General features: G+C 47.8%; 2 protein-coding genes across 6 annotated transcripts in view; both read left to right on the plus strand.

The window, feature by feature from the left end:
• The first annotated feature begins 2,652 nt into the window (after positions 1-2,652).
• Positions 2,653-7,951, plus strand: LOC130189487 (gastrula zinc finger protein XlCGF17.1-like). 3 transcript variants are annotated; one of them, XM_056408490.1, is made up of 3 exons: positions 3,029-3,117; positions 5,399-5,749; positions 6,137-7,951. In XM_056408490.1, the coding sequence occupies exons 2-3, from the start codon at positions 5,686-5,688 to the stop codon at positions 7,177-7,179; spliced, it is 1,107 nt and encodes a 368-aa protein (XP_056264465.1). In that variant the 5' UTR covers positions 3,029-3,117; positions 5,399-5,685; the 3' UTR covers positions 7,180-7,951. The 3 variants fall into 3 exon arrangements, with proteins under 3 accessions (XP_056264318.1, XP_056264465.1, XP_056264397.1); XM_056408343.1 differs by lacking the exon at positions 5,399-5,749 and having other exon boundaries at positions 2,653-3,117; XM_056408422.1 differs by lacking the exon at positions 3,029-3,117 and having other exon boundaries at positions 4,936-5,749.
• Positions 7,952-11,115: 3,164 nt separating this feature from the next.
• The window catches only part of LOC130190086 (zinc finger protein 599-like), a 32,126-nt gene continuing 19,109 nt past the window's right edge, over positions 11,116-24,132 (plus strand). The window contains exons 1-2 of one of the 3 annotated variants that reach the window (XR_008830921.1): positions 11,116-11,632; positions 14,098-15,949. Coding sequence is in view for 1 of the 3 variants with exons in the window: in XM_056409314.1 (XP_056265289.1) it covers positions 11,440-11,632; positions 14,098-14,975 (1,071 nt within the window). In the remaining 2 variants the exon portion in view is untranslated. Of the gene's footprint in view, positions 11,633-14,097; positions 16,113-24,132 lie in introns of those variants that run through there. The other 2 variants (XR_008830918.1, XM_056409314.1) reach the window with 2 other exon arrangements.

A 24,132-nucleotide genomic window follows, 5' to 3' on the forward strand; every position in this document is an offset into this window, starting at 1 on the left:
AACAGACCATAAAATAGCTCTGTTTGCAGATGACATTTTGCTTTTTATAAAAAACCCTCTTCTCTCCATTCCTGCACTTATGCAGTGTCTGCACAAATACGGCTCAGTATCAGGGTATAAAATTAATGAAAACAAATCAGAGGCGATGATGATATCTGGAATCTGGCCCACAGTGGAATGAGGATGTTTCCTTTCACTGGTCTAAACAAGGATTTTGATATTTGGGAATTAATATTACGCCTAGCTTCACACAGCTGTTTGATGCCAATTACAATAAGTTAATCAAACAAATAAAAAATGACCTGACACGTTGGCAAATTCTCCCTCTTTCATTGTTTGGTCGAGCGGAGACGGTGAAAATGAATGTGTTACCCAGACTCCTCTTTTTGCTTCAGTCTCTACCAGTGGCAGTACCAGTTTCCATCTTTAATATGTTAAATAAACTAATCTCAAAATTCATCTGGCAGAATAAGAAACCCAGAAAAAGGAGGTCTCGGCCTACCAAACCTGAAACTATATTATTGGGCAGCACAACTAACGGCTATAGTGGCATGGATTGGAAATGACCAGGAGACAGGATGGACCCAGATAGAACAGAGCACAGCTAAGGGTATATCTATATCAACATTGCCTTTTATTGATATCAAATCATTTAACAAAATAAAAATAAAAAACGAATGGATAAAGCACACAATGAAGATTTGGACAATACTTAAAAAGAAGCTTGAAGGACCCAGCTCACTCTCAAGGGCTATGCCACTTGTAGGCAACATAGAATTCCCTCCCTCGATGTGGGATGGTGGATTTAGACAGTGGGCTGTAAAAGGTCTTAAAACCATCAACCAATTATTTGATGGAACAGAACTCAAATCATTTTCTCAGCTGCAAGAACAGTATACACTTCCATCAAAGGACCTGTATAGATACCTTCAAATGAGACACTACATTACAAACCATAAAGACAGACAGTTAGTTAAAAAAACAACTAATGTAACGGAAGACTATTTTATTAGTATAGCAGAAAACGGCTTTCCAACTAAAAACCACGTCTCCCACATATATAGAAGGCTTACAGCTGACAAAATACATTGAACATCAAGGAAAAGTGGGAATTGGAATTAAATGTTATAATTGAAGATGCAACATGGGAAGATTTGTGCAACAAATGTCATAAAGGAATCAATAGCCAATTATGGAAAGAATTTGATTGGAAACTAAAAGTCAGATATTTTAATACACCTCTTGTAATCTCTTCATATGTGAAGGATCCTTCAGCTCCATTATGCTGGAGAAAATGTGGAAGAATAGGAGATCACACGCATATCTTTTGGGACTGCCCAGTAATCAAAGGTTTTTGGAAAAATATAAAAAAAGAAATCAAGAGAATCATTGAAGTGGAGGTACCCTCAGACCCATTAATATATGTGCTGGGGTCTATTCCAAGAGATTTAGGGGACACCAATCTGAGGTATATTCTCCGCATACTTTTAATGATTGCCAGAAAAACAATAACTCTGAACTGGAAAGATGCAAAACCACCAACCATAACTCAGTGGAGACAGAGATTAAACCAGGTCCATACAATGGAAAAAATGACTGCAAAATTACAAATGACATTAGATATCTTCACAAGAAGATGGGCGTGCGTGACGTTATATCTAGAGTCGATATTGGATGTAGATGTTATAACTGAGGGGTTGAGGTTGTACACATACAGGGCAACTGCAAAACAAAGAGGTCTATGAAAAATCTGGGTATGAAATGAATGTCTGTTGATTTGTTATTTATTTATTTATTTATTTTTTACTTTTCACATTAATGCCTTTTACCTTTCTTTAGTTATTTTACTTTGTACTCCATGCTTACCATTTGGTGTTATGTAGTTTGATTGTTTGGTCCTTCCCTCCCTCCTCATTGGGTCCTACTCTTGGAGGGTAGAAACATGTGGGAGGGGATGGGTGGGAATCTTTGGCGGGTGTTTATGTGGATATGGATGGATTGGATGTGCTGATTTTATTTTGTTGTAGATATATTACTTTACTTTATTTATTTATTTTCTTTTTTTTCTTTTCTAGATGTCAAGGAATAATCTGTTTGTGGAAAATGCAAAATAAAAAGTTATAAAAATAAAAAAACACTCAAACTAAATTAATTAAAGTTAGGTCAAATAATAATACACATTATTATTATAATAAATTATGAACAATTAATTAAAAATAAATAATATGAATCAATATATATAAAATCAGTTAAAGATCAGAAAATGATCAGGAATCAATAAATTGGTAATATTTTACCTCCTCAAAGTAACTCAGTATTTAATGTCATAGTAAATGGAATTTTACTTAACTTAAATGTATTTAGTTTCATACAGAACATAACAAATGATGAATAATACATGAATACAAATATATGAATTAAAATCTCTATGTTTATATACTCGAATGATATACAATTTATATTAATTTAAGGGCTTTTATTTTTAAGGTTACCCACCAAGCAGTGAAGTCAAAAATAAGCTTCTCAAGCTTTTATTTTGAAGATGACCCACCATGTCTGCAATGAAATCCACGTAGAAGCTTCCCAGGCTCTTATTTTGAAGGTGCCTCCGCAAGCGGCCGCTGTTCCGGTCTCCACTCACAAGATGGCGCCTCCCGTCGGCAGCAGCAGCGTCTCTTCGTCACTGCGGTGGTAAAGTGTCAGTTAGCTCCTTCAGTCCTGACCCAGCAGAGTCTCTGTATGTCTGGATAAACCTCTGAATGGACTTCTAGAGGTTCTCCTTTGGTTCTGGATGTTGTTCCTCGGACTCATCTCCCGCTACAAAGACATTGAAGTTAGCTTAGCATGCTAACAGCGCTAGTCCCAGTTTAAAGGACTTTGTGACGGACTTTGTGTGGAGAAAACGTTTCTGTCGTTGGGGGGAAATGTCTAAAGTCCAAATGCTGAGATGTTTCGTCAACCAGCGACTCACTGCGGCTGCGCAGGAGATATGTGGGCTGTTTGAAAGAACGATAGCAGAGTACGAGGAGGAACTTTGTAGTTCTCAAGAGGAGAACGAGCGACACCGGAAACGACTGCAGGCTGTGTTCAACCCGGAAGTCCGGTTACAACGAGCAGGTTGGTTCTCTGTTTATCATTTTATGGAGGTCTGGATGGTGGAATATGCCGACTACCAACTCTTCATCCGCTCTGTCATCTTCATTGTGTTATTAGTGTTTTAATGAGTGTGTAATGATTCATTCTGGTCACATGACATCTATTACACCTGTCCATCCTGGAGAGGTCACAGTGAGGGCCCGGCAGGAGTCTTTAGGCCTGGTGAACTTGTATCATAGTTTATGCCCCGGGCAGCGCGGTTGATGCGACCCCTTTCCGAAGCCCTGAAAGGCAAAGATGTCCAACAGGCTGTTGGCTGGACAGAGGAGAGGGACCAGGCATATGCAGGGCTCCAGACTAACTTTTTTTACTAGGAGCACAGTGGCCCCTAACTTAAAATTTTAGGGGCGCAAGCAGAAAATTTAGGGGCGCACTGTACAGGGTTTTTCCTGGGTCAAAATGGGTCTTCGGTGCTCCCCAAAAAAAATGTTTGGCCAGCTGTCGCACCGCCTGTCGTGCAGGTCGAGCTGTTGAGTGAGTGATCAGCAGCTGGCCGATCTGTCCATTCACGCACCTCACAGTTGCGTATTGATCAGACAAGAAGACACGCTTATCAACTCCAGTGTTTCCCCTCCTCTTATAACAGTGGGAATCTCCACCCGCCACTCTGTAATTTTCGTCTACCCCCCCCCCCCCCCCCCGTCAACAATTCTCGGCTCGCGTGACAGAGCGATGCGCGCGCCGACATCGAAGTTCTGCCGTGATGCGCGCACACGGGTGAGCACACTCTCACCCCCACCCATTGATTGAATGCATTCATAGAAAGCAGTTTCTTTTAGGAAACGGAATCAAAACTAAATATTACTATGCAGCATGTTCTCTTTTCAAAACCATCTAGGGTTTGATGATGTTATGATTAGAGATGCACCGATCAGGTTTTTGGTGCCGATCACTGAAATCAGTATCTGCCGATCACCGATAATACCGATCACCGAGTCGATTGAAGCATTCTATTTATTGTGTAGCATTATTGCTATGAGGACTATGAGGAAATACATATATAAAGCAACTCAAACATTAAAGAAATTACCGATTTCTTTAAACATTTAGGACTTTTACTTTGAAAAATGTCCTAATTGATACATTAAAATTGTTTGATTGCTGTTGTAGGGGATTTCAGATATGTATGGAACACATCTGCATCATTCATTTCCTGGAACTCTTGGGGAAATCTATATACAGGACTTTTCTTAACATACAAAAGACTGACTAATTTTTATAAACTCTTCCTTGGTCCAGTAAAAATGTTTTAATGTTAGCATAATTTAAGCTAAATCTCAGAAATGATCTATAAAGATACAAAATCAATTCATTGTTTACTTTTATATGTTCGTGTATGATTTGTCGACATCTTATTTTGATAAACGGATGTTGTGTCACGTGGTTCTTTCCGCTAACTTTGCAAAACCGGATGTTGTCACTTAAATCCTTCCGCTAACTTTATCAAAACCCTCGCGCGCTCCCGATCGAATGCGTTTACCGTGAGCATCAGTCTATAGGGGCAGACATGTGAGTGTCGGCTGAGTTGACCCAGAGATTGAACTCGGGGGACGGGGACGCCGCTCGGTGGTGAGGATCCCCTCTGACCTCTCACTCTGCGGCCCTCGCCCTCGTTGTGTCTCCGTTGTGGTGCGCCTCTCTTCACACATTAGCCCCCCCCCCGCTCTCACACACAGGCCAGCCTTCTTCGGTTTTCGTCTCCTTTCTTCTTCTTCTGGAGTTAATGTCGGTTAGCAAACCAGTCATTCAGGCATTACCGCTAACCAGTGGCGTCCCTAGGCTAAAAAAGCCCCGAATGTTTTTTCATTAGCCCCGAATGTTTTCAACCAAAAAAAAAAAAGATTTGGTACACAAGTGGTTAACACCTCCAGGTCGCACGTGACGTCATTCACCCAAAGCAGCGGAGTCAGACTGGCAGCAGGCGCACGTAACAGCAAGCTGCTGTCTGAGAGTGTTTCTATGTCTACACATTTCGCTGCTTCACTCCTCTGGGCTAAGCCCAGCGCCGCCGCTCCCATAACGCGCATCGCTCTGCCGTGATACGCGCCGACACATCCGCGCACACTCTCACTCGAAAAACTCACTAGCACCCCCCCCCCCCCTATAACTATAGTGGGCTGAAGTGTAGAACAAGTTTGTAAGCAACACAAATATTTAATAACAAAAAAAAGAAATCTGCTAATTTACTGGTCGCGCATGCGCGAGTTGATGAAAAATTTACTCGCACTGTGTCTAATTTTAGGCGCAAAATGCGACCATTTGGTCGCAGTCTGGAGCCCTGATATGTGGATACCAAGACGGCTCTGGCAAAGGAAACGATGCTGGCGCATCCCGCACCCAAGGCTCCCATCACCACTGACGCTTCAGCCGACGCGGTGTATGAGCAGTGGGTGAAAGGGGCACGGCAGCCAGTCGCCAGGTTTGGTTCCTCCGACAGAAGGTCACAGTTCACGTCGGGGGGTGAAGCTCCACCGTACTCCTGCTGATCACCCACAGGCTCATAGATTGTGTGAGAGGTTCCATCGCTCAATGACGGCTGCTCTCCGGTCCAGCCTCAAGGATGGTGGCTGCATATCTGGACCTGGACCAACTGGTAAAGTTGGCCGAACCCCCTCGGCGCGGCAGCCTCCTACACTTCAAACACGCCTTCGACGGCCGCGCTGCCTCCCGGTCCTGAGCTGGGCTGGTCGATTGATTCGGTCCCCGAGACTTTGAGTGTTGTTTCTTTTGTACGACGGATCAACCGTGTCTACTGCGCTCCTACAACATGGACATTGCAACAAGAACAACTTCCAAAGGGAAACTTTGTCTCAGCTGGTAAAACAGTTTTTAGTTTGTTTTACTTTGAATGAGGTCCAAATATGTCCTCAACATGTGCATAATGTTTCCCCACATGACAGCAAAGTAGTGAGATCACTGGATTAGTTTTTACCTGTAATGTCAGTTTTCTAAGATGTGGATGTGTTTCATTATTCTCCAGACGTCCAGCAGCTGTTGGAGGTTCAAGAAGAGGTTCCCCTTGAGCAGCAGGACTGGAGCACCAGCCTGGAACAGGATGAACCAGATCCCCCCCACATTAAAGAGGAACAGGAAGAACTCTGGACCAATCAGGAGGGAGCGCAGCTTCAAGGTCTGGCAGAGGCTGGTATCAGGTTCTCATTCTCTCCTGTGAAGAGTGAAGATGATGAAGAGGAATCTCAGTCCTCTCATCGTCATCAAAGACTAACTGAACACATGGAAACAGAAGCTGATGAAGAGGAGTGTGGAGGACCAGAACCAGACAGGAAGTCAGATACAGATAAGAAGCTTGGAGACTCGACTGAACCTGATGACTGGAAGGAGACCAGAGAACCTCAGTCAGGTTTAAACTCTCTGAGTTATGAAGAAGTTCATGTCAGTGATCCAAAATGGAGTTCTAGTGAGAAACTACTAAGCTGCTCTGAATGTGGGAAAAGATTTTATCTCGAGAGACATTTGAAGGAACACATGAGAATCCACACAGAAGAGAAAACATTCAGTTGCTCATTTTGTGATAAAATCTTTAAGCGCAAGTCAAGTCTGAAGTTGCACATGATGGTTCACACGGGAGAAAAACCTTTTAGCTGCTCAGAGTGCGATACACGCTTTAAGCGCAAGTCAAGTCTGAAGGTACACATGATGACTCACACGGGAGAAAAACCTTTCAGCTGCTCAGAGTGTGGTGAAAGCTTCAAGGCCAAGTCGAGTCTGAAGAGCCACATGAGAAGCCACACTGTCATTAAACCGTTTAGCTGTTTAGTCTGTAATAAATCTTTTAAACACAGTGGAAGTGTCCAGAGACACATGGTGACCCACACAGGAGAGAAACCGTTCAGCTGCTCCATCTGTAAAGCATCTTTTGCACTTAGGGTAACTTTACAACGACACTCTTTAACTCGCATAAGAGAGAAACCGCTACGCTGCTCAGTTTGTGATGAAATATTTCTGTGCAATGGGCAACGGAAGCTGCACATGGCAAGTCACACAGCAGAGAACTCCCTTTAGTGGTGTTGATCAAGTTGACATTAGTTCCACTCCCTCCTTCACAAGACCTTGAGGTTCCGACCTCCCTGTCCTGGGGCAGTGACTCACGTCCAACCGGGAGGACTCTATCCACCGATCCCCGCCAGAGAACCATGGCCTCAGAGCTCCCGACTCATCTTGAGCGTGGTCACGGTCTCCGATCCTAAGCAGGAGAAACTCTGCTGAACAAGTCCTAGAAACCCAGTAACCACTACGAAGAGATCTCCAGGAAGAGGCTCTGATCTGGGCCGAGAGGTGGTGGTGTGTTTGTAACCGTGTTCGTCTTGTTTACCTTTACCTGCACTGTGAACTTGTCATTGGGTGTTCTACGGACCTCCGAGTCCTGTTCAGTTCTGTCACATAACTTGTGCTTTTCACACACACAAATGCTTTTGGTGTGAACGCAGCATGAGGGCGTCTGCTTGTAATTCTATAAAACAGTTCTTGTTGATCTATACTACTTAATTTGGGTCGTATTGTTAAGATACATAAACTATGATATAGTTTTAAACAGCAGTTTGTCATTATTTTCTGCACAAGTATTGTGATCATGTGATTCATACATATATTAAGATTCCTCCATGAAACTAGTTATTTGGAGAAACACCCACTTCCCTTTTTTTCCCCCTGAAGGGTTATTTGGGAGTTGTTCCTGATGTGAGGTCAAAGGTCAGGGATGTCTGTGTACAGATTGTAAAGCACTCCGAGACAAATTTGTGAAAATGGGCTCTACAAATAAACTGAATTGAAACAGTGTGGTGAGGAAACCTGCGTGTTTTTCTTTTCTGTCCTTTCTGTGTGAAACTTCTGTGTAAGTATGTGTTTACTTGCCATACCTGTGTGTGTGTGTGTGTGTATATCAACTAGTAGATACTGTAGGCCTTGGACTCATTCGCACATATACCGAAATCCCTCCTCTGCAGTCTTTCCCATCCTCTGTTCTATCTGCCCTTCAACTGACTCCTCACTCATGCATCCTAACTCTGCCACAGACGCTCTCCTCTTCCCTGTCTTCATCTCTTGATTCTCTTTGTCCTCTTAAGACACGACGGTCCTCGAGTCCTCTCCTCTCCGTGGTGGTCTGACTCGGCGCTCTTGAGCCACCTTGCGAACGTCGGAAAGGTAATGAAGAAAATCTAATCAAGCAGACGACCTGCTCGCCTATCAATCTCTGCTCTCCTCCTTTTCTCCTCCTTCTCTGCCGTAGCCAAAAGCTACTTCTACTTTATAAACAAGATGGTTGACATTCGCTCCTCCTTTACTAATCCATCTTCTATCACTCTACTTCCATCAACTTCTTCTTCGTCCCCCTCTCTTTCCTCGTTCACCCCCCTGTCTCCTAATCAAGTTCTTACCTTGGTAACCTCGGCCCCCCCGACCTCCTGCCCCCTTGACTCCGTCCCGTCTCACACTCAACAGACTGACCTCCTTGCTGTCTCTGAGCAACTTCCCACAGCATCCTCTCTCCTCTGTCCTTATCCTTCTCGACCTTTCTTTAGCATTTGACACAGTGAACCACCAGATCTTCATTTCCTCCCTTCAGCACCTGGTATCTCAGTCTCTACTATCCCTCTTCTCATCCGACCTCAATGACCGCACTTACCGGGTAACTTGGAGAGGATCTGTATCTGAACCTTATCTTCTCACTAGTGGGGTCCCTCAAGGCTCCGTCCTGGGTCCCCTCCTCTTCTCTCGGCTCTGTCATTCGTTCGCATGGCTTCTCCTACGATAGCTATGCTGATGACACCCAACTGATCTTCTCGTTTCCCTGATCTGAAACACAGGTAGCGGCACGAATCTCTGCCTGTCTGACCGACATCTCTCAGTGGATGTCTGCGCACCACCTGAAGATCAACCCTGAAAAAACTGAGCTACTTTTCCTTCCAGGGAAAGGCTCCCCCACCCATGACCTGACTACCACCTTCAACAGCTCTGTGTTGGCCCCGCCCCCGACTGCCAGGAACCTCGGGGTGACACTCGACAGTCAACTCTCCCTGACGGCCAACATCACTGCGAAAACACTTTCCTGTAGGTACATGCTGCACAACATCAGGAGAATACGTCCTCTTCTTACTCAGAAGGCGGCACAGGCTCTAATCCAGGCTCTGGTCCAGGCTATCGACTTGCCAATCGACTTGCGATTCTGTCAATCAGCTTCTAGGAATAAACCAACATTTTTTACTGCAGCCTGCCTCCTGTTGTCCACCCCGCCTAAATCTATTCTTCCTAAATCAGCCACCACCCAGCCAACCACCTTTGACCCTCTCCCCAAAGGCATATAAGAGGTAAATCGGTCCTTTACCTGGATGAGTATTTTAGGAAGAGTAAGAAGATGTATTCTCCTGATGTTATGCAGCATGGACCTACAGGAACGTTACAGTAACTTATATTATATTTTACTTTGATGTAATTATTTAGATTTTTTACAATAATATATATATATATATATGTATACATAATAACAATGACTATAAGAATAAATGATGAGCATTACATATTTTAAAATAAAATGTCATTTAACTAAAATGTTGATAACCTATAATCAGTGTTGGGCAAGTTACTGAAAATTAGTAATTAGTTATAGTTACTAGTTACTTCTTTTAAAAGTAATTTAATTACTTTACTAGTTACTGTATATCAAAAGTAATTAGTTACTCGGGAAAGTAACTTTTAAGTTATTTTTATGTCTGCTTTTTTAATGTAATGAACAGTTCTGAACAGTCAAACACAATAAACATGTTGTAGACCTATTTATTGCAATCAACAGGGCAACAGGCCTTCAAATCAAGCAGTCGTACAAAAGTCCCTTTTAATACTTAACTTAATACAAAATAACTGTCTGTCATTTAACAGTTTTTTTTTTACCACATTAGGCCCAATGAAATAAAAGTGATTGGCCTACAGTATTAACACTAATTAAAAGAGAAAACAAAGGTGCCTTGAGGTGCTGCATATAATTGAGGGGGGGGGGTGCTCACCTGTGTGCGCGGATGTGTCGGCGTGTACGTGCTGATCTGGAGTCAGTTTGGTAGGATTTGGGTATAAATAAATTATTTCATTTAAAATATGGATTTTTATTTAAAGATATTCATGTAATTTGCATGCAAAATAGGTCTATCCGAACCAGCGGACAAAAAATTCATCCAGCGGCAACACTTCAAAATTAGCCCAATTCCGCGGGAAAACCGCGGACCTGGCAACACTGGAAGTGGCTGTCAATCACAGTGTGGCACCGTGATGCTGGTCGAGGGGGCGTGCCTGTGATTGGCGGAGTAGAGGGGAGGCGGGGTTAACCTCCCGGAAAACGGAAGTTAAGGGTGGTTGACGGGAACCGTTGTTGTTGACGTTGGAGCTGCTGAGCCGAGAGGAGCAGCTGTCTGTGTTGGTGAATGCCCAATAAAGGGAGGAATAATAACGTCGCCCCGTCTCCGTGTCATCAGTCCATAACGTCCGAGACGTTACAATATCATTGCGCCACCAAGGTCCTGCGATGTCGGATCAGAAGCAGCTAAAGTAGCCTAGCTTGTCTTCTTGTCTGCAAGTGTTCATTTTTCACAAAAGAGAGTAACGCGAGTAACGAACTCATTTAAATTTCTGTAACTGCGTTAGTTGATTAAAAAAAATACTTCGTTACACGCTCGTTACCACTAAAAGTAGTGGAATTACAGTAACGCGTTACAAAGTAACGCGTTACTCCCAACACTGCCTATAATGATATATTTTACGTTGAAGGTTACCCACCAAATCTGCAGTGAAATCAATATAAGAGCTTCTTATGTTTAAATTCTTGCACTATGTTGATTGTTGTCAGTTGGTTTGTTTGTCTAATGTACACACCAACCAACAAGTCAAAGTATTCGTGCGTCTAACACAGGCAGCAGATAAATGTTTCTAATTCTGACCAGGCTTTTATTTTGAAGGTGCCTCCGCCAGCTGCCCGGATGTGCCTCCATTCCAAGCTCCCGTCGGCAGCAGCAGCGTCTCTTCGTCACTGCGGTGGTAAAGTGTCAGTTAGCTCCTTCAGTCCTGACCCAGCAGAGTCTCTGTATGTCTGGATAAACCTCTGAATGGACTTCTAGAGGTTCTCCTTTGGTTCTGGATGTTGTTCCTCGGACTCATCTCCCGCTACAAAGACATTGAAGTTAGCTTAGCATGCTAACAGCGCTAGTCCCAGTTTAAAGGAGAGGAACGGGCTTTGTGACGGACTTTGTGTGGAGAAAACGTTTCTGTCGTTGGGGGGAAATGTCTAAAGTCCAAATGCTGAGATGTTTCGTCAACCAGCGACTCACTGCGGCTGCGCAGGAGATATGTGGGCTGTTTGAAAGAACGATAGCAGAGTACGAGGAGGAACTTTGTAGTTCTCAAGAGGAGAACGAGCGACACCGGAAACGACTGCACGCCTTTCTAAAACCGGAAGTCCGGAAACAACGAGCAGGTTGGTTCTGTTTTTTTCTTTTTCCACTTTAACTGATCACTTAAACTATGACTTATGAAAAGTGTTCATAAAGGGCTCAAAACGAACGTGGTGTCTAGTGTCGGAGACGAGGCGTCTAGTGTAGGAGACGAGGCCTCTAGTGTAGGAGACGAGGCCTCTAGTGTAGGAGACGAGGCGTCTAGTGTAGGAGACGAGGCCTCTAGTGTAGGAGACGAGGCGTCTAATGTAGGAGACGAGGCGTCTAATGTAGGAGACGAGGCGTCTAGTGTAGGAGACGAGGCCTCTTGTGTAGGAGACGAGGCCTCTAGTGTAGGAGACGAGGCGTCTAGTGTAGGAGACGAGGCCTCTAGTGTAGGAGACGAGGCGTCAAGTGTAGGAGACGAGGCCTCTAGTGTAGGAGACGAGTGTGTGGCACACTCCTGTCATTAGACTTTCCCCCAACATCACCAAGGAGTGAACACACTCCGGTTCAATGCTTGGCGATGTACTTGTGGCTGACGGGCGGCTGCAGCTCAGGGGGTCGTCCTGCAACCCCAAGGTCGTCGGTTCGATCCCCGCTCTCCCCATTAGTTGCGACTCGAAGTGTCCATGAGCAAGGCACTGAACCCCCAGCTGCTCCCCGCATCACTGCAGCCCACTGCTCCTTCTAAGGATGGGTCAAATGCAGAGAATACATGTCGTTGCCTTTGTACCTGGACTCTGTGCAACAGATTGAATCCAATCAAAAGAAGTACAGAGTTAAGAGACGGCTTCCTGTGGACGCCAGTGAGCAACAGGTTGAGATTCAAGTTGCCAACAGGAGAACACGGGACTCTCGTTGGCCTCCTCCTCCAACTCCACTCAGCTGGTTTCCCACCGCGGGAATACAGAACTACACTAAATGGATTGGATTCAATCTGCTGTCATTGCACAGAGGACAGGGACACAGAGGACAGGGACACAGGGTACAGGTACACAGAGGACACAGAGGACAGGTACACAGAGGACAGGTACACAGTGTACAGGTACACAGAGGACACAGAGGACAGGTACACAGGGTACAGGTACACAGAGGACAGGTACACAGAGGACAGGTACACAGGGTACAGGTACACAGAGGACACAGAGGACAGGTACACAGGGTACAGGTACACAGAGGACAGGTACACAGAGGACAGGTACACAGGGTACAGGTACACAGAGGACAGGTACACAGAGGACAGGTACACAGGGTACAGGTACACAGAGGACAGGTACACAGGGTACAGGTACACAGAGGACAGGTACACAGGGTACAGGTACACAGAGGACACAGAGGACAGGTACACAGGGTACAGGTACACAGAGGACACAGAGGACAGGTACACAGAGGACACAGAGGACAGGGACACAGGGTACAGGTACACAGAGGACACAGAGGACAGGTACACAGAGGACAGGTACACAGAGGACACAGAGTCCAGGTACACAGGGTACAGGTACACAGAGGACACAGAGGACAGGTACACAGAGGACAGGTACACAGGGTACAGGTACACAGAGGACACAGAGGACAGGTACACAGAGGACAGGTACACAGAGGACAGGTACACAGAGGACAGGTACACAGAGGACAGGTACACAGGGTACAGGTACACAGAGGACAGGTACACAGAGTACAGGTACACAGAGGACACAGAGGACAGGGACACAGGGTACAGGTACACAGGGTACAGGTACACAGTGTACAGGTACACAGAGTACACAGGGTACAGGTACACAGAGGACAGGTACACAGAGTCCAGGTACACAGAGTCCAGGTACACAGAGTCCAGGTACACAGAGTACAGGTACAGAGTCCAGGTACACAGGCAACCAAATGTATTCTCTGCATTGAACCCCTCCTTAGTGATGAAGGAGCAGTGGGCTGCAGTGATGCGCCCGTGGAGCAACTGGGGGTTCAGTGCCTTGCTCATGGACACTTCCACTTGCAACTAATGGAGAGAGTGGGGATCGAACCGACGACCTTGGGGTTGCAGGACGACCCCCTGACCCACTGAGCTACAGTCCCACTTCTGAACGTGGCTCTGTGAGCATGGCAGCCCAAATATTTCTTAAAATAACACACAAACAGATTCAATATTAGAGGGAAGAATCATAAATAAAAAGAATCTGGACCAAACGAATATGTTCTCTGAAGTTCGAAGAATGTTGAGTCGGCCAGGACTTCTCTGGAGAACCAGTCGTTAAAAACTTGAAACAACCTTTTTCTTGATTTTATCAATTTGTGTGAATTGTGCAGCCAGTGTTCATATGGAAAGTGTTCATGCCGTAGTTATGGACATTTAATATTTATACACAATGTCTAAGTCTCACAGACACAGAAGCTTTGATAGGTCCAATATGTCCTCAACATGTGCATCATGTCTCCCCCATTACTGGAAAGTAGTGGTCACTGGATGTAATTACAGTTTTCTAAGATGTGGATGCGTTTCATTATTCTCCAGACGAGCAGCTGTTGGTGGTGAAAGACGAGCAACAGGACTGGGACTCCAGTCTGGACCAGGAGGACCCAGAGCCCCCCCACATTGAGGACCAGGAGGACCCAGAGCCCCCCCACATTAAAGAGGAAGAGGAGGAACTGTGGACCAGTCAGGCGGGAGAGCAGCTCCAAGGTCTGGAGGAGGCTGGCATCATGTTCTCATTCACGACTGTCTCTGTGAAGAGTGAAGATGATGATGAAGAGGAAGCTACATTCTCTCAGCTTTATGGAAGACAAACTGAGGAGAACAGAGAGGCGGAGCATTTGAAAACAGGAGGTGACGGAGAGGACTTGGGGAGATCAGAACCAGAGACTGATGACAGTAGAGATTGGGAGGAGACTCAGGATCCTCAGTCGGCTTTAAATCGTCTGCGAACCAGAGACGGAGCTGAAGGCGACGTGATGTGTATCGGCTCGGCTTCATGTGCGGGAAGCTTTGACCACAAGAGACTTCTGAAGAAACGATCTCGGATCCAAACGAGAGTGAAACCGTTCCACTGCTCGGTTTGTGGCAAACGGTTTGTATTCCACAGCGCGCTTAAAAAACACGTCATTGTCCACACGGGAGAGAAACCCTTCGGCTGTTCAATTTGTAGCAAAACATTCTCGCGAGAGCAACATCTGAAACGCCACTTAACTGTCCACACGGGGGAGAAACCGTTCAGCTGTCTCATGTGTAGTAAAACGTTTGCCCAGAAGGGGGATCTGACCCGACACCTCACCGTCCACACGAGGCTGAAACCTTTCTGTTGTTCCATTTGTGGCCAAACATTTTCACGGAAAGGAAACCTGACGAAGCACATGAAGCTCCACGCAAGGCAGGAGCTACTTGGTTGCAAATAAAATGTAAATTTAGATTCAATCATCTAATTCAATTCATTTTGTATTGCCCAATATCACACATTTTGAATATGCCTCAGGGTTTAACAATCTGTACACATAGACATCCCTAACCTTTGACCTCTGACCTCACATCGGATCAGGAACAACTGAGGAGGATATCTCCAGGATGGACAGATGAACAATAGACATCATGTGACCCGATGAACAATAGATGTCATGTGACCCGATGAACAATAGATGTCATGTGACCCGATGAACAATAAATGTCATGTGACTAGATGAACAATAGATGTCATGTAACCCGATGAACAATAGATGTCATGTGACCCGATGAACAATAGATTCAATTCAATTCAGTTTATTTGTATAGCCCAATTTCACAAATTACAAATTTGTCTCGGAGTGCTTTACAATCTGTACACATAGACATCCCTGCCCCAAAACCTCACATCGGACCAGGAAAAACTCCCAAATAACCCTTCAGGGGGGAAAAAAATGGAAGAAACCTGCAGGAGAGCAACAGAGGAGGATCCCTCTCCTAGGATGGACAGATGCAATAGATGTAATGTGTACAGAAGGACAGATTTAGAGTTAAAATACATTCAATGAATATGACAGAGTGTATGAATAGTCCATAGTAGGCATATTCCACGATGGAGACCTCCACGATCCATCAGGCAGATGGAGGAGTGGGCGGAGTCTCAACAGGACAGTGGCGTAGTCATGAGCAGGAATTCCACGACCCAGACGATCCATCAGGCAGATAGGATCTATGCCGTCTCATAGGGTCCGATGACCCCATGAGACGTAAAGTCAAAAGGACTTCCGGGGAGAAAGCAGAGTTAGTAACGTGTGATTGAAAGATGAAAATTCATCCTTAAGGAGAGAAAAAAGAGGAGATAGGTACTCAGTGCATCCTAAAACGTCCCCCGGCAGTTATAAGCCTATAGCAGCATATCAAGGGGCTGGACCAGGTGAACCTGATTCAGCCCTAACTATAAGCTCTGTCAAAGAGGAAGGTCTTAAGTCTACTCTAAACGAGGTGACTGTGACTGCCTCCCGGACTGAAATTGGAAGCTGGTCTCATAAAAGAGGAGCTTGATAACTAAAGGCTCTGGCTCCCATTCTACTTTTTAAGACTCTAGGAACTACAAGTAGTCCTGCATTTAGTGAGCGTAGCTCTAGTGGGGCAATATGGTGCGACAAGCTCCTTAAGATATGATGGAGCATCACCAATCAAGGCTTTGTAGGTTAAGAGAAGAATTTTAAAAGTGATTCTTGATTTTACTGGGAGCCAGTGCAGAGCAGCTAGTGCAGGAGTGATGTGATCTCTTTTCTTAGTTTTAGTGAGAACACGAGCTGCAGCATTCTGGATCAACTGAGGGACCTAAGAGATTTATTAGAGCAGCCTGATAATAAGGAGTTGCAGTAATCCAGTCTCAAGTAACGAACGCTGAACCAATTTTTCTGCATCTTTTGAGACAAGATGTGCCTGATTTTTGAAATATTACGTAGATGAAAGAATGCAGTCCTTGAGATTTGCTTTACGTGGGAGTTAAAGGACAAGTCCCGATCAAAGATAACGCCAAGATTCTTTACAGTGGTGTTGGATGCCAGGGCAATGCCGTGTACAGAATCCACATCACCAGATAATTGATCTCTGAGGTGCTCAGGGCCGATTAAAATTACTTGGTTTTGTCTGAGTTTAACATCAAGAAGTTGCAGGTCATCCATGTTTTTATGTCTTTAAGACATGCTTGAATTTTACAGAGTTGGTTGCTCTTCTCTGGTTTTATCGATAAATATAGTTGAGTGTCATCTGCATAACAATGAAAGTTTATGGAGTGTTTCCTGATAATATTGCCCAAAGGAAGCATGTATAAGGTAAATAAAATTGGTCCAAGCACAGAACCTTGTGGAACTCCGTGATTAACGTTGGTGGTTATCGAGGCGTCATCGTTTACAAATACAAACTGAGATCGATCTGATAAATAGGATTTAAACCAAATTAGTGCCGTGCCTGAAATGCCAATCGACTGTTCCAGTCTCTGTAACAGGATGTCATGGTCAATGGTGTCGAATGCAGCACTAAGGTCTAACTAGACCAGTACAGAGAGGAGTCCTTTATCTGCTGCCATTAAGAGGTCATTTGTAATTTTCACCAGTGCCGTCTCGGTGCTGTGGTGTTTTCTAAATCCACAGCACTGTCATGTGACTAGATGAACAATAGATGTCATGTGACTAGATGAACAATAGATGTCATGTGACCCGATGAACAATAGATGTCATGTGACTAGATGAACAATAGATGTGTCATGTGACCAGGTGAACAATAGATGTCATGTGACTAGATGAACAATAGATGTCATGTGACCAGATGATCAATAGATGTCATGAGACCAGATGAACAATAGATGTCATGTGACCAGATGATCAATAGATGTCATGTGAACAGAGTTACACACATTGAATGACAGAAATTATTAATAATTCATAGTAGGCATGGACTACAATCCATGAGACAGATGGAGGTAGAGGGGGGGGGCATCAGACCCAGCCAGGTCCAATGGACCCTCTGACGTGATCAGCCTGATAGTTTAAATGTTAGATGAATCAAAGCCGTCCTTGAGATGTTCTTCACGTGGACTTAAAGGTCAAGTCCTGATCCAGGAGAACAGAGGTCCTCTCCAGGGTGTTGATGCCAGGGCGATGTGGTCTACAGAAACCTCTTCACCAGATCTTTGATCTCTGAGGTGTTCAGTCAATAACTTCAGTTTTTCCTAAAATCACAAGTTTCTTGTAAAGAGCATCAGAAATAAACAATCCGTCTGGTCCAGTTTTCAAAATAAATGAATTCTGAGAAGAAGCGCCATCGATTTAGTTCCGTTTGTATTTTTCTGTTTATAGCAAGAATCTGACGTTGAACTTCATAGTTTGTGTTTTACAGTAACCCCCGACCCGTGAGACCGCCCAGACACCAGAGGGCGGTCATCGCTGTCGGGAGACGGTCTCAGAGGCAGCAGACAGGAGTTACCTCTAAACCACAAAGTATTTAAATATCTTGGTTTATGGTTTTATGAAAAATAAATGTTGAGACCAAATGTAAAGAGGTGTGTTGTCGGATTTGAAAGCCGGAGCCTCACTGCATTGACTCTTCACTTCTCAATTGACATCTCCGGTTGGAGGAGACGAGGTTCCACATAAACTCGCCAAAAGGGCTTCAGACAAAACGATGTCTGAGACATTCAGCATGAACCTGCGTGAAACATCGGATGTGTCCCCCAACACAGCCGTGCGTGACGATAAAAGCTCAGCGATTGTAGAGGAACGCGACTCACACTGTAGATGAAAGCTGATCTCCTCTTCACGTTAGCTTACTTCCCTCAGAGCGCAGAGCGGCGTTCAAAGACACTTCAGAGAATCGAAGCTGGCATTTAACAGAACGGCACTTTGTTGATTCTGAATGGCGAGCGGTGCTGCCAACCTTTTTTTGGTGGATATAGGTGAATTCTATAGGCTCTAACAATTCAAAGAAGGACTCACAAACTGAAATCGCCCAATCGGCTGCTGAGATACAGGGCAGCTGGCTTTGCATCGGGAGTCCAGGTGAGGTTCATGAGCTTTAATGTGGCGTCACGTGACTAAGCAACGACTTTGAATGACCGGTGTTAATATTAATCTGATTTATTGAAGGGACCGTAATGTCTAGGTTCCGGCAAAGCATCAGAAGAGACGGCACTTTGCCTGTGAGGAGAGAGAGATATTGTGTCTGCAGCTCAAGGGCAGCTACACGCCGGACCGTATTCAACATTCACACTTGTTATCAGTATTTACACATACCAAGAGGGGCGCACGGCCAACAGACAGCCCCCACCCGGGGGTACGAGGGATGGGATATGCACCTGTGACGAGATCTGGGTATAAAAGATGGAATCTTGATGTGCTAAAGGGTGTGTGGTTTCCGGGCTTCAACTTGCATGTAGAGGAGAGCTCCCCGTGGTTTGTACTTTGCTTTTGATCAGTGAATAAACGTCTCCCTAAAGGAGAGAACTATAGCAGACTCGTATTATTGTATAAGCTCTTCCAGGCTGTTCAATTCTGAATTACGTTACAATTTGGTGACCCCGAACGTTGGTTGGCTGACCTGGACGGTAACAGAGAGCTTTTGACCAGAGCGGTGACGTCCGTTTCCCGGACTCCCGACCAAGGGTCGGCGGCTGTTCGGCGGTTGACAACCAGAGGATCCTCATAAACAACAGGTAAAGACAACCTTTTTAATAAAATGTCTGTATTGAGTACACTAAATTAGGTTGTCAACGGCGGATGAGCCTCTACCCATAAATTAAAAATAGACGGTTAGAAATTGTAACTGATCACATGTAAAGTATAAACACATAATCGCACTGTTAGGGATAAAGGGAGTGTCCATTGATAGGATATAGTTCGGGAATCTAGAGCTGTAGTTGTGTTAGCAGTAGGGAATTTGGAGACTAGGGCCTTTAGGTAAATGAATAGAGTTTCGGAAGACTAAGGGACGCTCTTCGGAGATACTAAAGTCGGCTCTGAGTCTGGAGAATTCCATGTTCCATATTTAAAGTGTTGAGGAGTCCACTAAAATAAAGAGAACCGCTGGTCCTGACTGCTGGGTGAGTTAGTGTAGCTGAGAATTCCATGTTCCATATTTAAAGTGTTGAGGAGTCCACTAAAATAAAGAGAACCGCTGGTCCTGACTGCTGGGTGAGTCAGTGTAGCTGAGAAATCCATGTTCCATATTTAAAGTGTTGAGGAGTCCACTAAAATAAAGAGAACCGCTGGTCCTGACTGCTGGGTGAGTCAGTGTAGCTGAGAAATCCATGTTCCATATTTAAAGTGTTGAGGAGTCCACTAAAATAAAGAGAACCGCTGGTCCTGACTGCTGGGTGAGTCAGTGTAGCTTAGAAATCCATGTTCTGTGAAGAAACACACTCCTCAATGTCAGTTTAAGGGTTTAATGACAGAGATGAAGACACCCTGAAACAGACAGTGCAGCAAGATGAGCTGACAACGTATTACAATTATGCATGTCATAAATAACGTAATACACATCTACAAATAACGATATACGGTATATGCACATTAACTAATAACGTAAACAGTTCTCACATGAATGAGTGGATGAACATCTCGCCTCGAGGTGGAATGAATGAATGACGAGACTCAAATGGACACTGACATTAACGGAAGGCAGCGTGACATATCCGGTCAGGTAATTAGACGCTGCCTCTAGTGGCCGGCGGTACACTCTACATCCCCCCCAGACCGGAAAGCTATAGGCCGGAATAGATTAACGGTCTAAATCCCGTATCCAGCTGCCGGACTCGGGCTCGTAACGTGAAGGCGGCCTCGCCGGCCCGGCCGAGTAGGCTGGGGCAGCGCCGGTGGCGACTGCGGCACCGGGAGCGGTGCGCCCAGGACGGCACCCGCAGGAACGGTGAGGTCAGCGGTCGCCTCATCAACAGGCGCCCGGTGGGAAGCGCCCACAGCCCAGTCGCGGGGCCCGTGGGCGGCTGAGCAACCCCTGGGGCGCAGCCCAGCCCGGTGGATGGGTGGGGCCGATGTTCCTGGGCAGTGGGCGGCGGCGGCGGCGGCGGCCGACTGCTGATGGGCGGGGTGGCCGGGCGTGTAGGCACGGAGGAACGGGCGGTTGCGCAGTGTCAAACGTCCCGAACCGTCAACCCTGACCCGATACTGGTCGTGGCTCAGTGACTCCACCACAATCCCTGACCTGTCCCATTTGTGGGGCTCGGGCCTTGCTGGTTCTGGAGGAATACTCTTCGCCGAGTGCCAATGGCCGGAGCGGTCTTGAGTGAGTCCCCAGAGACTCGGTGGTGCGGGACATACGGGTCCGGCGGGCGCCCTCCTTAGCCGCCCATGCATCGCGCCATAGCAGGCGGATATGCGGGTTCGAGAACTTCGAGGCGGTTCACGAAGGAGAGCGAGCCACGGGGGCGGCCAAGATGATCTGCGCTGGCGAGAGGTTGCAGTCGGGGTCAGGCGTGTTCGCAGCTGCAGCATAACGCAGGAAGCGGTCCTGATCAAGGCTGCCCGACGGGCCGGTGTTGGACATCAGGAGGCGCTTAGCAGTCTTAACCGCCACTTCTGCCTCCCGTTAGACTGCGGAAAGCTAACAGAAGACACACGGTGTCTGACGTGCTATAAGCGGAGGAAGTCCTCAGTGTCGCCGCCTTGAATTCCGGACCACCGTCGCCGAGAGCTCCTCCGACGCCAAGGTGGCGAAGAACGAACGGAGGTGTTGGACCAGGCCAGCTGAGCCCGCCAGGGCAGTACCCGCCAGAGCTCAGGACCTCTACCCAGCCCGAGAGCCGATCCCCGACAACCAGGTAGTGGCGGCCCCATAGTCGAAGAAGTCAGCAAACACCGCCTCGAATGGCGTGGACGGGGTGAGGAGGGCAGGGGTGTAGCCGCCGCGACGGAGCATTGCGGTTGCAGTCTGCACACCCGTCCCTGGTGGCTTGAATGTCCCCGGACATCCCGGCCAGTAAACTATAGCTCGGGCATGCTGCCCCATCGCAGAGGTCCCTGATGAGCTGCATGGAGATGCCGAGGACTCTCACGGAGGGATGGGGGAACCACGACGGTCCCGTAGAGCAGGACGCCGTCCTGCGCGTAGACGGACTCACAGACCGATGACAGACTCGCCAGAGCAGGGTCGTTAACGTCAATCCCACCCTCCTGCTCGATGAGTTGGAGGAGGTGGCTGAGGCATTCGTCAGCCGCTGTCTCCCGCGAGGAGGGGCCAAGAGACGGCCCGAGCTCCTGTGCGTCCGCGGATGGAGGCCATGAGGGCTGACTCCATGGCGTCAGGCCAGCTCTGCAGCCCCAGTGAGAGGCTGTTCGCCGAGCCCGAGGGGGAAGGATGCCTTGACGTAGCATCAGCGGCATAGTTGCTCTTGCCAGGCAGGTGCACGATGTCGAAGCGCCATGGGAGGGTGCGCTGCTTGAGTCTAAACAGACGCGAGTTCGATATTTCATCCAGGGTACGGTCGCCAAAGATTTTCACTAACGGCTTATGGTCGGTGACCACGACGAAGTTGTCGGACCCCTGGGTAAAGTACCGCCTGTTCCAGACCCCAGGCCACGGCTAGGGCCTCTCCTTCCACGGTCAAGACAGCGCGTTCGCAGGGGATAGGAAACGCGACCCAGCGAGGGTGATCCTCCATCCTCCTGGACAGCAGTCCGGAATGCCCGAGGCACAGTGGCAATGTTGCTGGAGCAGGAAGTAGCCAATGCCACGCGTGGACCAGTCAGGGCAGAGGCAGGTACGCTTCTGCATGTCGTAGATCTCCACGCCCTCACGGATGGCCTCCATTATGGCTTGCTTGGACGTCTGGAAAGCCTCCTCCAGAACGGGGGACCATAGGAACGCACAGCGTGGGCTGAGGAACGGCTTGAATGGAGCCATCGTGTCACGCAACTGGGCGAGTTAGCCACCTGGTTGACAAGGCCGAACCAGCCCTGATGTCCGTTGTGGAGCCTGGGGTGGGAAGTCCCGGATAGCGCCCAAGTATTTTGGGAGCGGTTCGATGGTAGATTCCGACACCCTGAATCCAGCGAAATCGACGCACCTTTCTGCGAACTGAAGCTTGTCCGGGTTCAACACGATGCCCGACCGGCCGATACGCGTCAGGAAGTCGATGGTCCTCCACCAGTGTTGCTCCAGGTCGGTGTCATAGTGGATGGTGTCATCCACACAACGTTCCTTGCGTTCAAAGTCCGAGAGGATGGCGTCAAACCGACGGTTGTAGCCATCCCCTGATGACATGATACCTTGTGGTGCCATGGTGTAGCGCCACCGGGCAAGGTGTGATGAAGGTGGTGAGGTGGCGATCCGACTCCGCAGGGGAACACTGTGGTAGCCGTTCCAGGCGTCCGTGACGGTCTTCCAGGTGCCCTTCGGGACACGGGCGTGCAGGTGGAACGGGACTCAGTGGCGAAGGTCTCACGAGGCAGAACTTGTTGAGGGGAGAGGTCCACGGTCCTGCGGGGGAACCGCTGCTTCCGAGTGACTACCATACGATGGCACCACGTAACTGGCTCGCCATATGGCACGCGCTCAATGACTCCAAGGGCTTCCCCGCAGGAGGTCATCGTGGACCCTCCGCTGCCAGTGTAGAGGCACGGTGGCCGGTGTGGCATGCCTTAGGCGTGGCTGCGGGTCCACGTGCATCTCGATGGGCGGTCCCTCCATGCTTGGTAGTGCCCGATGGGGCACGTGTTGAACGTCGACGAGGCATATCTCCCGAGTAGCCAACCTTTCATCCGTTGTTGTTCTCCGGCGCATAAGGCGGGCAGTGCGGGGCGCCGGGGGCCGCGCTGAGGACATGAGCACTGGGCGTCCTGGGGCCACCTGGCCCTACGCAGCCGCCGTTGGTTGTCCTCGCCGCGTTGACGGACAAAGGCTGGTCTGCCGTGTCAGGGCTACGCCTGTCCTTGGGCCCCCCCTGCGACGCCGTCCGATGGGAAGTTCACGGGCAAGAGGCCGAGGTTGAGCAACGACTCGTGGGAGAGGTACATGGCCTGGACTGAGCTGCTCACATATACCATGGAACGGCAGGATATAACACGCCCCGCTGCAGGTCGCCGAGAGCCTAGCGAAGAACGCCTCCTCGATGGCTATGGGGAGCGGTTGGCGGCCGACAGGCTGAGGCTGACGGGTCGCAGGTCGTCCCGCCGAAACCGCAGGCCAGGAACTCCTCCAGAGACCAGAGGTCCGACTGCGCGCCAGTGTCTGCGACGGCGGATATCCGAGCTCCATCGGCCGAGCCCGGTTGCCGGTGCCATCCCTCAGCCCGCTGGCATGTCCACCGAGATGGTAATTAATGCTCGGGGGTGGTCTCTCAGCCTGGCTCGTCTCCATTCGCCCTTGGAGAAGATGTGGTGCTCGAGTCTGATAAGTGCAGGCCTGTTGACACATCCATGCGACGAGGGGCGGCGCGGGCGATGGCTCCCGCGACGAGGCCAGGGCGGGCTCCAGCTTGCACCGATGAGACCTGGGAGATCAGCTCCGACCCATGGCGGCCTGTTGACCGTCGGGTGACGGCTGCTGGCGCCTCTGTCGGGCGGCCCTGTAGCAGCCGATGCACACCTGGTGAGGCTT

The sequence above is a fragment of the Pseudoliparis swirei genome, chromosome 1 (assembly GCF_029220125.1).
Source record: "Pseudoliparis swirei isolate HS2019 ecotype Mariana Trench chromosome 1, NWPU_hadal_v1, whole genome shotgun sequence".
Lineage (NCBI taxonomy): Eukaryota > Metazoa > Chordata > Actinopteri > Perciformes > Liparidae > Pseudoliparis > Pseudoliparis swirei.